The 14,023-nt window shown below is 45.5% G+C and overlaps 2 protein-coding genes across 2 annotated transcripts in view; one reads left to right on the plus strand and one right to left on the minus strand.

The window, feature by feature from the left end:
* The window catches only part of CCDC50 (coiled-coil domain containing 50), a 316,416-nt gene that overhangs the window by 144,776 nt on the left and 157,617 nt on the right, over window positions 1–14,023 (minus strand). The gene's annotated exons all lie outside the window — the stretch shown is intronic.
* GMNC (geminin coiled-coil domain containing) overlaps window positions 1–14,023 on the plus strand; it is a 59,003-nt gene that overhangs the window by 10,910 nt on the left and 34,070 nt on the right. The window contains exons 2-3 of the mRNA XM_083614960.1: window positions 5,450–6,632; window positions 8,085–8,224. Coding sequence (XP_083471086.1) covers window positions 5,624–6,632; window positions 8,085–8,224 — 1,149 coding nt within the window. The 5' untranslated portion in view covers window positions 5,450–5,623. The remainder of the gene's footprint in view (window positions 1–5,449; window positions 6,633–8,084; window positions 8,225–14,023) is intronic.

The following is a 14,023-nucleotide window of genomic DNA, read 5'->3' on the forward strand; positions in this document are numbered from 1 at the left end:
GAGAATATAAACACTAAGGCAGTTTTGATATTTGTAGATGCGGAGAAAGCCTTTGACAACATTTCTTGGACTTTTATGAAAAAGAATCTACAGGGTATGGGGGTAGGCCAGGGTTTTGAAAATGGTATAAGTGCAATATATTCAGAACAAAAGGCAAAATTAATTGTGAACAATGTGGTGACGGAAGAATTTAAAATAGAAAAAGGGACACGACAAGGCTGCCCAATTTCCCCATTGCTTTTTATATCGGTTCTGGAGGTTTTGTTAAATATGATTAGAAGGGACCAGTCAGTGAAGGGCATACAGGTTGGAGCTAGACAGTACAAACTGAGAGCATTCGCAGATGACCTAGTTTTGACCTTACAGGAGCCAGAATCTAGTGGTAAAAGGGTTTTAGAGTTGATACAAGAATTTGGTCAGGTTGCAGGGTTCAAACTGAACAAGTCAAAAACTAAGGTTTTAGAGAAAAATTTAACACAAACCGAGAGGGAGAGGTTTCAGAATATGACAGGTTTAACAGTGGTTAAGAAAGTTAAATACCTGGGGATCAATATGACAGCAAAAAATGGGAATTTATTTAAAGATAACTATGAAAAATGCTGGGGCGAAGTGAAAAAAGATCTAGAAATATGGTCAAATCTGAAACTTTCCTTGCTGGGCCGTATCGCAGCTATAAAAATGAATGTATTGCCGAGAATGCTGTTTCTGTTTCAGGCATTGCAAATTGTGGACAAGATGGATTGTTTCAAGAAGTGGCAAAGAGATATTTCAAGATTTGTCCGGCAGGGCAAGAAGCCTAGAATAAAATTTAAAATATTAACGGACGCAAAGGAAAGAGGTGGATTTGCCCTGCCGGACCTTAAACTTTATTATGAATCAGCAGCTTTCTGCTGGCTGAAAGAATGGCTACTTCTTGAAAACACAGACATCTTGGATTTGGAAGGGTTCAATAATGTATTTGGATGGCATGCATATCTGTGGTATGATAAGGTCAAAGCGCATAAAGCATTTAAAAATCATATTGTTAGGAAAGCACTGTTTAATGTTTGGATAAGGTATAAAGACCTATTGGAAAATAAAACCCCAAGGTGGCTGTCACCGATGGAAGCGAAAGCTCAGAAAAAGCTCAATATGGAGGCTAAATGGCCGAAATATTGGGAAATTTTGGAACAAGATGGAGATAGATTAAAATTGCAGAGTTTTGAGAAACTAAAGAACAAAGTGCGAGATTGGCTCCATTATTATCAGATAATGGAGGCATATAATCTGGACAAGAAAATTGGCTTCCAGGTGGAAAAATCAAAATTAGAAACAGAATTGCTAGATCCCAAAACTAAGATACTTTCAAGAATGTATAACTTGCTGTTAAAATGGAATACGCAGGATGAAACGGTTAAATCTGCAATGATTAAATGGGCACAAGATGTTGGACATAACATAATGTTTGCTGACTGGGAACAGTTGTGGACCACAGGTATGAAATTCACGGCATGTAGTGCCTTAAGAGAGAATATTATGAAAATGATTTATAGGTGGTACATGACCCCGGTCAAGCTTGCAAAAATTTATCACTTGCCCGATAATAAATGTTGGAAATGCAAAGAAAATGAAGGCACATTTTTTCACCTTTGGTGGACGTGCCCAAGGATTAAGGCCTTCTGGGAGATGATATATAATGAATTGAAAAAAGTATTTAAATATACCTTCTTGAAGAAACCAGAGGCCTTTCTCCTGGGCATAGTTGATCAATCGGTGTTAAAGAAGGATAGAACTTTCTTTATGTATGCCACAACAGCAGCAAGAATACTTATTGCAAAATATTGGAAGACACAAGATTTACCCACTTTGGAAGAATGGCAGATGAAGGTGATGGACTATATGGAATTGGCGGAAATGACCGGCAGGATCCGAGACCAGAGGGAAGAGTCAGTGGAAGAAGATTGGAAGAAATTTAAAGAGTATTTACAGAAATATTGTAAAATTAATGAATTTTAGAATAATGTTGGATTAAAATTAAGAGATTTCTAGCTGTAATGAGTTAAAAGAATATGGGAAAAAAAATGGGTTTACAAAAGTAAAATATTAAGAACGTAACAATTTAAGAATAAAGACTTGGGTAGAATAAAGAGGGAAACAAATTGCTGAGTTAATAAAGTGAATTGGAATACAAAAAAGAGAGGTATGAGGAGGTCCAAGAAACAAGTAAATGAAAAGCTTGTAGGGCAGCGGCTGAAGAAGGAACAAAAAGGGTTTTCTTGTGTGAGTTTCTTGTGGCTGATTAGCTGCTTTCTCTGTGCAAAGGTCAGAGGGGGCAGGGCTTCTGTTGAGGTAGGTGATTAGCTGTGGGAGGAGCTTGTCAGAGCTTGTAGGGCAGCGGCTGTGGGAGGAGCTTGTCAGAGCTTGTAGGGCAGCGGCGCGCGCAGTTTGATCCATCTTTTAGATTTAGGAGAGCTAGTCTCAAACGTTTGTTGGGGGAGATATAGGTTTATTTGGGGGGATTTATTTGTCCTGTCTTCACGCTTTTTATGATGGAGGACCGCTGTAGTCACCCCCAACGACACGTTCTCAAGATGGAGGGTGAGGGAACAGCTGCAGTCGCCTGTGGTTCCTGCGCAATGTTTGCCATCTTGCCAAAGGTTGCAGGCAGCTTTACCTGCAGCAATTGCATGTTGATTGCCCTCTTAAAAGACAAAGTCCAGCAACTGGAGGAACGTGTAGCTACGCTCCAAAGAATTAGAGAGCTGGAGCTCTTCTTGGAAGCAACAGAGCACACCGTCTCCACCAAGGAGGAGACAGGGGACTCCCCTGAGAAGGAGGCTAGTTCACCAACACAGGAGCCAGATATATGGAGAAACGTGACTCAAAGAAGTAGGAGGCCCAGGGTTCGCTCTGATTGTTTAGAAATACGCAATCGCTTTGAGGTCCTTTCCCCTAGCATGGAAGACGAAGAGCAGACTCCATTTGAGAATCTCTCCCTCATTACAGTCGATCAGGTATATGAAGACGAGCAGCAAAGGCAGTCCTCAGGGAATGTGCAGGCGACCTTGGAACGGACAGCTCACGGAAGAACCCCGACCAGACCTAAGAGGAGGCGTGTAGTGGTGATAGGGGATTCCCTACTGAGGGGAACAGAAGCAGTGATCTGTGGGCCTGACAAGATGTCTCGGGAAGTGTGCTGTCTCCCCGGGGCTAAGATCCAAGATGTAACTGAACGACTGCAAGGAATCATAAAACCCACTGACAAATACCCCTTCCTCTTGGTTCATGTGGGAACCAATGACACTGCAAGCAATAGCCTCCAGAAGATCAAAAGAGATTACGAGGCTCTGGGCAGGAAATTGAAGCAATTAAATGCACAAATTGTCATCTCATCTGTCCTCCCAGTTGAACGACGTGGCCCAGGGAGAGAGGGAAAAATAGTGGAAGTGAACAACTGGCTTCGCAAATGGTGTAAACAGGAACGGTTTGGATTCTTAGATCACGGAATGCAGTTTCTTGAAGATGGACTTCTGGCAAGCGATGGGCTGCACCTCACAACGGTTGGGAGGAATGTTTTTGCAAAAAATCTCAGAAACCTCATCAGGAGGGCTTTAAACTGACTAATGTGGGGGAGGGAGACAGTGCTCCTGAAGGTAGGAGTCTATCAATTGATGAAGATGATCATCCAAATGTCATAGACCAAATGGAGCAAACAGCACGCAGACCTAGTGGTGGGAGGAAAAAATCCTTAAATAAGAGACACGGGGGAATGATAAATGGACTTCAATGTCTGTACACTAATGCGCAAAGCATGGGAAATAAACAAGATGAGCTTGAGCTCTTGGTACAGCAAATTAAATATGACATAATAGGCATCACTGAAACCTGGTGGGATAAGTCCCACGATTGGAATGTAATAATGGAGGGATACAATCTATTTCAGAGAAACAGACCAGACAAGAAAGGAGGAGGAGTGGCGTTACATGTCAGGGATGTGTATACCTGTGAAGAGATCCAAGATTTAGAACCTCAAAGCCAAAGTGAGAGCATTTGGGTCAAAATTAAGGGAGAGAAGAATAACAGTGACCTCATTGTGGGAGTTTACTATAGATCCCCAAGCCAAACGGAGGACATAGATGATGCCTTCCTGGAACAGATGGCCAAGCATGCAAAAGGAAGGGAGATAGTAGTAATGGGGGACTTCAATTACCCGGATATTTGTTGGATGTCAAACTCAGCCAAGAGCATAAGGTCAAACAGATTCCTCACTGGCCTTGCAGACAACTTCATTGTCCAGAAAGTGGGAGAAGCAACAAGAGGAACAGCCATTTTAGATCTGGTCCTAACCAATGTTGATGACCTAGTTAGTGGGGTAGAAGTGGAAGGATCATTAGGCGCGAGTGATCATGCTCTTCTGAAGTTTACTATACAGCGGAAAGGAGCAGCCAAGCATACTAGGACTCAATTTCTCGACTTTAAGAAAGCCGACTTCATAAAACTTAGGGAAGTGCTTGGTGAGATCCCATGGACAGTTTAGATTTAGATTTAGATTTAGATTTAGATAAATTTATTGTCATTGTCCGTATATACACAGTATACACAACAACGAAAATCAAACAACCCCCCAAAGACCGGGTTCACATACACATTTACACGTATCTCCAACACTCTCATCCTATTCAGACATAATCTATAAAACATAACATAATCCAGAATATAACATAACCTATTTAAAGGCATAACATAACCTAAAACCTATCTCATTCCTTCCTACTCCCTGCTTGCTATTTCTTGCAACTGGCCCTGAGATCATTATTTAGTGCAATCAGAGCTCTTGGATAGAAACTATTCAGAAGGCGTGTGGTTCGTGTTTTCATTGTCCTATATCTTCTGCCCGAAGGCAACAGTTCAAAGAAGTTGTGAGCAGGATGGGTGGGATCTCTCAGGATATTGTGTGACTTCTTCAAAGTGCGAGACGTGAAGATCTCATCCAGGGTTGGTAGTTGGAGCCCAATAACATTCTGGGCAATTTTAATTATTCTCTGTAAAGCTTTTTTATCCGTTTCGGAGCTGCTCCCATACCACGATAATACACTATAGGTTAAGACACTCTCGATGGTACTGTGATAATAGGACAGAAGTAGGTGCTGAGATAGATTCAGTCCCCTGAGCATTCTCAGGAAATACAACCTCCCCTGCACCTTCCTCACAACCATATTAATATTTGCAGTCCATGAGAGGTCCTCAGAGATATAAATGCCCAGTAATACTAAAAGGAAAGGGAGTTCATGATGGCTGGGAGTTTGTTAAGAGGGAGATAGTAAAAGCACAACTTCAGGCAATACCAATGAGACGGAAACATGGAAGGTGCCTAAAGAAGCCAGGGTGGCTATCTAAAGAGCTTTTAACTGAGTTAAGATTAAAAAAGGATGTGTACAAGAAATGGAAAAGGGGGGAAACCACCAAAGAGGAATTCAAACAAATAGCCAGCACGTGTAGACACAAAGTCAGAAAAGCTAAAGCACAGAATGAACTCAGGCTTGCTAGAGAGGTTAAAAGCAACAAAAAAGGCTTTTATGGGTATGTTCGTAGCAAAAGGAAGAACAAAGAAACAGTGGGGTCACTCAGAGGAGAAGATGGTGAAATGCAAACAGGGGACACAGAAAGGGCTGAACTCCTCAATGCCTTCTTTGCCTCAGTCTTCTCCGATAAAGAAAACAATGCCCGACCTGAAGAATTTGGAGCAAATGATTCAGCAGAGGAAACACAGCCCAGAATAACTAAGGAGATAGTACAAGAATACTTGGCTAGTCTAGATGTATTCAAGTCTCCAGGGCCAGATGAACTGCATCCAAGAGTATTAAAAGAACTGGCAGATGTGATCTCAGAACCACTGGCAGTCATCTTTGAGAATTCCTGGAGAACAGGCGAAGTCCCGGCAGACTGGAGGAGGGCAAATGTTGTCCCTATTTTCAAAAAGGGGAAAAGAGAGGACCCAAATAATTACCGCCCAGTCAGTCTGACATCAATACCAGGGAAGATTCTGGAGCAGATCATTAAGCAAACAGTCTGTGAGCACCTAGAAAGGAATGCTGTGATCACCAATAGTCAGCATGGATTTCTGAAAAATAAGTCATGTCAGACTAACCTGATCTCGTTTTTTGACAGAATTACAAGCCTGGTAGATGAAGGGAATGCAGTGGATGTAGCCTACCTTGATTTCAGCAAGGCATTTGACAAGGTGCCCCATGATATTCTTGTAAAGAAGCTGGTAAAATGCGGTCTTGACTATGCTACCACTCAGTGGATTTGTAACTGGCTGACTGACCGAACCCAAAGGGTGCTCATCAATGGTTCCTCTTCATCCTGGAGAAGAGTGACTAGTGGGGTGCCACAGGGTTCTGTCTTGGGCCCGGTCTTATTCAACATCTTTATCAACGACTTGGATGATGGACTCAAGGGCATCCTGATCAAATTTGCAGATGACACCAAACTGGGAGGGGTGGCTAACACCCCAGAGGACAGGATCACACTTCAAAACGACCTTGACAGATTAGAGAACTGGGCCAAAACAAACAAGATGAATTTTAACAGGGAGAAATGTAAAGTATTGCACTTGGGCAAAAAAAATGAGAGGCACAAATACAAGATGGGTGACACCTGGCTTGAGAGCACTACATGTGAAAAGGATCTAGGAGTCTTGGTTGACCACAAACTTGACATGAGCCAACAGTGTGACGCGGCAGCTAAAAAAGCCAATGCAATTCTGGGCTGCATCAATAGGAGTATAGCATCTAGATCAAGGGAAGTAATAGTGCCACTGTATTCTGCTCTGGTCAGACCTCACCTGGAGTACTGTGTCCAGTTCTGGGCACCACAGTTCAAGAAGGACATTGACAAACTGGAATGTGTCCAGAGGAGGGCAACCAAAATGGTCAAAGGCCTGGAAACGATGCCTTATGAGGAACGGCTAAGGGAGCTGGGCATGTTTAGCCTGGAGAAGAGGAGGTTAAGGGGTGATATGATAGCCATGTTCAAATATATAAAAGGATGTCACATAGAGGAGGGAGAAAGGTTGTTTTCTGCTGCTCCAGAGAAGCGGACACGGAGCAATGGATCCAAACTACAAGAAAGAAGATTCCACCTAAACATTAGGAAGAACTTCCTGACAGTAAGAGCTGTTCGACAGTGGAATTTGCTGCCAAGGAGTGTGGTGGAGTCTCCTTCTTTGGAGGTCTTTAAGCAGAGGCTTGACAACCATATGTCAGGAGTGCTCTGATGGTGTTTCCTGCTTGGCAGGGGGTTGGACTCGATGGCCCTTGTGGTCTCTTCCAACTCTATGATTCTATGATTCTATGAAAAATAATGTGATGGAAAGATCTTCCTTCTTTTTTTTTTCCTTTTTCCTTTTTCTGTTTGTTTTTATTTCTTGTAATGTAAAAATCTCAATAAAAATCTTATAAAAAAAAAAGAGATGACACGAAATGAAATGAAAACCCGTCTTGGCCAGAAGGCGGCCGTGGCCTGACCGCTGCTCCTCTGCGGTGCCCCGTGACCATTGGCGGAGAAGGGCATTGCGCCCCTTCGCCCTGAGTTGTTGGCGAGCGAGGAGAAGTGGCGGAGACCGCGGCTCAAGGACTCAAGAGAGAGAGGCATGTTCAGCTGCTCAAGTCCTCGCAAGGAGGGTGCTTGGGGAGGCGGAGGAGACCCAGAGAGAGGATGAGGGATGGCAGTGTTAACAGAAGAGCATCTGTGAACCAGGCGCAGTGAATGGCACGAGGGACCCCGTTAGCGGCTGGGGAGAAAAGGGTCACCCGAGAAGAGGCCCCCAGAGGGGGGACGCGCCTTTCAAGGAGACGGTTTTGCCCCCTGCACCGAGGCAAGGCTCCAGGGGTGACGGGAGGCCTGTCCTGACTGCCCCTTCGTCTTGGCAGCCCGTCCGAGGCCTGTCCAAGGATGAATGCCTGCTCCACAATGGAGCCGGCCATGTCCTTTTCTGCCTTGCCATATCCATCCATATCCCGGTGATTTCCCCCCGCTCCTTCCAAGCCCCTTTCACTGGCGATTCCTCATCATCATTCCTCTCTCTCGCCTTCCCTTCTCAGGCAAGAGCTGCTCCCGGGGCTTGGACCAGCTCCAGCCCCATGAACTCAGGGAAGGAAATTTCCCGGCCGACATTCGCTTTCAGCCCCCTCTCGCTCTCCATTCCTCGCTGCTTCTGCTCTTGACTATTCAGAGCGAACTTGTGGACAAAATAAACTTTGGCGCAGCATCGCCTCCTCCCACCCCCTTCACCCATCGGAGTCTCTGGGGAGGGGGGGATTAAACTAATCGAGTACAAGGACTCACTTCGGGCCCCACCTGGGGCACTGCCAGGGAGTTGCTAAAATGTGTGGATGCGAGTGAGAAAAGAGAGATGCTGCAATGCTGCTTTTCTGCCCGTGTTACTTTTTCACGTTTTGTTGTTGTTGTTTAGTCATTTAGTCGTGTCCGCCTCTTCGTGACCCCCTGGGGCAGAGCATGCCAGGCACTCCTGTCTTCCACTGCCTCCCGCAGTTTGGTCAAACTCATGCTGGTAGCTTCAAGAACACTGTCCCACCATCTTGTCCTCTGTCATCCCCTTCTCCTTGTGCCCTCCATCTTTCCCAACATCAGGGTCTTTTCCAGGGAGTCTTCTCTTCTCATGAGGTGGCCAAAGTCTTGGAGCTTCAGCTTCACGATCTGTCCTTCCAGTGAGCACTCAGGGATGATTTCCTTCAGAATGGATGCGTTTGATCTTCTTGCAGTGCATGGGACTCTCAAGAGTCTCCTCCAGCACCATAATTCAAAAGCATCGATTCTTCAGCGATCAGCCTTCTTTATGGTCCAGCTCTCACTTCCATACATCGCTATACATCACTACGTAGTGCAGAGTTAAACTGTGGAACTCACTTCGGTAGGAGGCAGTGATGACAACCAACTTGGGTGGCTTTAACAAACCCTCCCCATTTCCCCCAGCCGTCCCAGTTTCTGATTTGATCCAGGAATGTTCCGCTTATAAGGTTGCCATACGCCAAGGTCTGGCCGCCTGTTACAGTGCCCTGGTGGAAATTGCTTAAATGTCCAGGATTTCCCCTGATGTTTGGCACCTATGTCAGGAGTGTAGATTTTGGAGATTTAAAAAAAAAAGCACGCAACAACTTTGGGCAAAACTAAAAAGAGCTCAAAATCTTTGCCCCTCCCCCCGCCCCCTCAGAAAGCTCAAATTGAGGTGTCCCAATTTCCATCAGAGAAATGTTGGAGGGTGTGGAGTTATGTGACCCCCGAGCCAAAGAGATAAGTAACTATACAACCTTTAGAAGATACCTGAAGGCAGCCCTGTGTAGGGAAGTTTTCTTAAAAAATCTTTAATGTTTTATTATGTTTTTATATATGTTGGAAGCTGCCCAGGGTGGCTGGGGAAACCAAGCCAGATGGGCAGGGTATAAATAATAAAATTATTATTAGCAGTAGTATAGAATAGGTAAAGGTAAAGGGACCCCTGACCATTAGGTCCAGTCACGAACGACTCTGGGGTTGCAGCGCTCATCTCGCTTTACTGGCCAAGGGAGCCAGCGTTTGTCCGCAGACAGTTTTTCTGGGTCATGTGGTTAGCATGACTAAGCCGCTTCTGGTGAACCAGAGCGGCGCATGGAAATGCTGTTTACCTTCCCACTGGAGCGGTACCTATTTATCTACTTGCACTTTGACGTGCTTTTGAACGGCTAGGTTGGCAGGAGCTGGGACCGAGCAACGGGAGCTCACCCCGTCGCAGGGATTCGAACCGCCGACCTTCTGATCAGCAAGTCCTAGGCTCAGTGGTTTAACCCACAGCACCACCCATGTCCCTATTTTCTACAGGAAAAGTTTCAGAGGGTATGCTTCAAAAGAATATGAGGTGAACTCAGGGAGAAGGGGTGAGGGCTGTCAGTGGCTACTAGTTCATCCTAACGATGGCAAGGAATCTCTTTTCTCCTTTGTTGGGTCAAACCTTGGTGAGGCAAGCAGTGACCACCTCAGTTCAGTGTGCTGAGAATTTCAGCTTTCAAAATATTTCAGATATTTGAAATATCTTTGGAGACTGAAAACTATATATATATAAAGAGAGAGAGAGAGAGAATTTCAGCTTCCCTTGAACCCTGGAGAGAGAGATCATGATGGATGCACACCAAAGCCTGTCCCGTCTGCTTGCCTGGCATTAGATCTCAGATGCCATTAAGAGCTTTCCAGGGGCAGCGAATGGGTCTTCAGGGGTCCTCCTTTCGTGCCCTCCTTGACTGGCAGCAGCCAAAACCCCGCGGTGAAAGAGCAGCCTGTTTCCCAGACCTTTGCAATTCGGTCAAGCTGTCGTTGCCAAATCCTGGCTCTCCGTAGCCACCTCACGTGTAGCATCTGAAGCCCCGAAGACGAACCCCCCCAAAAGAGGCCCAGCTGGGCTTGCAGCAAAGCCGAGGGAAAGGGTATGTGTGTGTCTGTGTAGCCGCGGCAGAGGGAAGGAGAACCGGCTCATGCCAATCCCAGGCCCAGACTATCACTTGCATTTCCACATTCATACCAAACTGTTTATTAGCGGAGCAATTAAGAGCCAGCCTGAAAGGGAAGCAGGACAAAACGTGTCTTGTGGTGCCTTTAAAGAGAGGCCTTCGTGGGAGAATTCGCCAAGCCTTGCCAGACCTGGGCAAATAAACAGCCCACTGCCGGCGGAGATCCTTCAGCTCTCCGTCCTCCGGTCGGATCGTTGGCTGAAATGCCTCACCGTTGTTTGGAAAAGTAAACGGGCAGGATTGATGCCCAAGGAATTCACATGTGTCAGGTGGAGGCTTTCTTGGGGTTGTGGGGCAGAATTTTCACTCCCCAGCTGTGGGAGATGTGATATGATGTGTTTGGAGGACGTGGGCATGGGAAAGTTGGGGGGGGGGGAGGCCCAGGACCCTCACAGAGGTGGGAGACTGATGAGGCCAGGGAATCATAGAATCATAGAACTGTAGAATGGAAAGGGTCTCCCAAGGGCCATCTAGTCCAACCCTCTGCAGTGCAGGAATCACAGCTAAATAATCCCTGACAGGTGTCTATGCAACCTCTGCTCAAAAACTTCCATGGAATTATAGTACACCATCTTCTAAGGCAGCCTGTTCCACCATCAAATGATTCTTGCCATCAGAAAGTTCTTCCTGAAACAAAGACAATCTTCAAAATTTGTACTTCTCTGAATTTTGCAATGTATTTTTCCAGCCAAGTAATGTGGGGAAGAAGGAGAAGGAGAAGAATTTATACCCCGCCCATCTGGCTAGGTTTCCCCAGCCACTCTGGGCAGCTCCCAATCGAATATTAAAAACACGATAAAACATAAAACATTAAAAACTTCCCTAAACAGTGCTGCCTTCAGATTTATTTTAAAAATAAGATAGCTGCTTATTTCCTTGACATCTGGTGGGAGGGAGTTCCACAGGGAGGGTGCCACTACCGAGAAGGCCCTCTATCTGGATCCCTGTAACCTGGCTTCTCACAGCGAGGGAACCACCAGAAGGCCCTCGGCGCTGGACCCTCAGTGTCCGGGCTGAATGAAGTGGGTGGAGATGCTCCTTCAGGTATACAGGACCGAGGCCATTTAGGGCTTTAAATGTCAGCACCAAAACTTTGAATTGTGCTCAGAAATGTACTGCATAGGTTAGTGGAAATGGCACACAAAAATGCACTTGATTGCGGGAACTGTTTTGCAAAAAGAAAAGGTGTCTATTGGGCATACAAAAAAAAAAATGTGTATGATGGGAACTCTGTGCCAAACAGCTGCTGAATTTTTGCAAGGACCTTTTTAAAAAAATAAAATAATTCACACACTGATCCAAAAATCTGCAGAACTGGCCTTAAAATAGAAAAAAAGGAGAAACTGAGAGAAACTGAAATTGACGGATGTACCCATCTCTTAGCACAATGCACAAAAACTGCCACAGGTTTTGCAACACTCTTGACTCATAAATTGCCACTTAACCGCTTCAGTCTGCATAACTGGCCCTCTTACTTGTTCCACGTTTGTAAGAATTCAGTCTTTTAGTGTGGCAGCAGCTACACTTTGGAACTCCCTGCCAATTGACACCAGGCAGCGGGTTCGTTGTTCTCTTTTCAGCACCTGCCCGAAACATTTTGCTTTAGGCAAGCCTTCCCAGGTGTGTCGAATGTGGATGTAGGTTTTAATCTGTTTTCCGCTGATTTCTGATTTCATCTTTCGAATGTTTTAAAGAGTTGTTTTAATGAAAATTCTATTGCATTATAAACAGCTTTGAGGTCAGGGTAAAAAAAACCCCTCAAAACCCCAATCAAGCAGTGTATAAATTTTATGTAATTAAAATAAAATTGAGAGCCCGCTTCAAGGAACTCAGTTTTCCTAGAGTGGCATAACTGAGTCAAAGGGTGGGTGGGTTCTTGTGATTCTTAGAATCATAGAATTGTAGTTAAAGGGACCCTGGGGGCATCTAGTCCAACCCCCTGCAATGCGGGAATCTCAGCTAAAGCATCCATGACAGATGGCCACCTGACCTCTACTTAAAAACCTCCAAGGAAGGAGAGCCCACCATGTCCCGAGGGAGTCCAGTCCACTGTCGAACTTCTGCAACTAAACAAACCCTGTGTTGCAAAGAGAACGTCAGCAATGTCTAGGCAACACGGTGACCATGTACATACGCAATAGACAATCTTTTATAGAATTCTTTTAAACCATAACAAGTCCAAAATGAAATCTTTAGTCTCAAAGTCTCTGAAAATCTTTAAATGAAGCGAGGTCCCAGACTTTGTACGATGAAAGACAAGCTGTGAAGCTCTGTGTATCCAGCAAATATGATGTCCAACACTGAACAGTGATTCCGGATATTGACTACTGTTTCGTAGAATTCTTCATTATTGCAGTGACTACATTATTACATGAGCACTGTTCCGCAGCATTTGATATTTTCATGTACATAGATTCATTCGAAGTAAGATGGGTTTATTAAGCAATTCTATATCCTCCCACCACACTGATGAAGAATTCTATAAAAGATTGTCTCTTGAGTATGTACATGGTCATTGTGTGCTTAGACATTGCTGAACTTCTGTGACTGTCAGAAAGTTCTTCCTAATGTTTAGTTGGTATCTCCCTCCATAGAATCATAAAGCTGGAGGAAGAAGAAGAAGAGGAAGGAGGAGGAGGAGGAGGAGGAGGAGGAGGAGGAGGAGGAGGAGGAGGAGAAGAAGAAGAAGAAGAAGAAGAAGAAGAAGAAGAAGAAGAAGAAGAAGAAGAAGAAGAAGAAGAAGAGAGTTTGGATTTGATATCCCGCTTTATCACTACCCTAAGGAGTCTCAAAGCGGCTCACAATCTCCTTTCCCTTCCTCCCCCACAACAAACACTCTGTGAGGTGAGTGGGGCTGAGAGACTTCAGAGAAGTGTGACTGGCCCAAGGTCACCCAGCAGCTGCAGGTGGAGGAGCGGAGAGGCGAACCCGGTTCCCCAGATTACGAGTCCACCCCTCTTAACCACTACACCACACTGGCTAGCACACAGCTCAAATGCATGCATGGGTCTGGCACAGATTAAACACTCTAAGCCACCGCTCTTCACCACTACACCACACTGGCCTAGGGTCATCTAGCTCAACCCCCTGCCACCCAGAACCACAGCTAAAGAACCCCTGGTAGATGGCCACCCGACCTCTCCTTGGAAATCTCCAAGGAAGATGCTTTCTTTCTGTGCACCTCAGCAACCGCAGACAAAAATGCTCGGGGGTTGTGTGAACTGACCTGATTCTCTCACACCCGCCCCTGCAGAAGCCAGGCCTCAAGTCCAAGGGCACCCGGTTGTCCCTGGGCAGGTTTTGGAGAGAGACAAGAGGCTGAGGCTCTGAGCTTTGTCTTGGGCGATGAGATGGGCTCCCTCCAGGTTGGCAGATTCCAGTCTGCAGCTCCCTGTGGGGTGGGCTGAGAGGTCCTGAGCAACCTTTTATCCGTCATATTTATCCAAGGCTGCATTGCAGCAATTGCCAAGCCTGGCTGGGGC

The sequence above is a fragment of the Podarcis filfolensis genome, assembly GCF_964270895.1.
Source record: "Podarcis filfolensis genome assembly, chromosome: 5".
NCBI lineage: Eukaryota > Metazoa > Chordata > Lepidosauria > Squamata > Lacertidae > Podarcis > Podarcis filfolensis.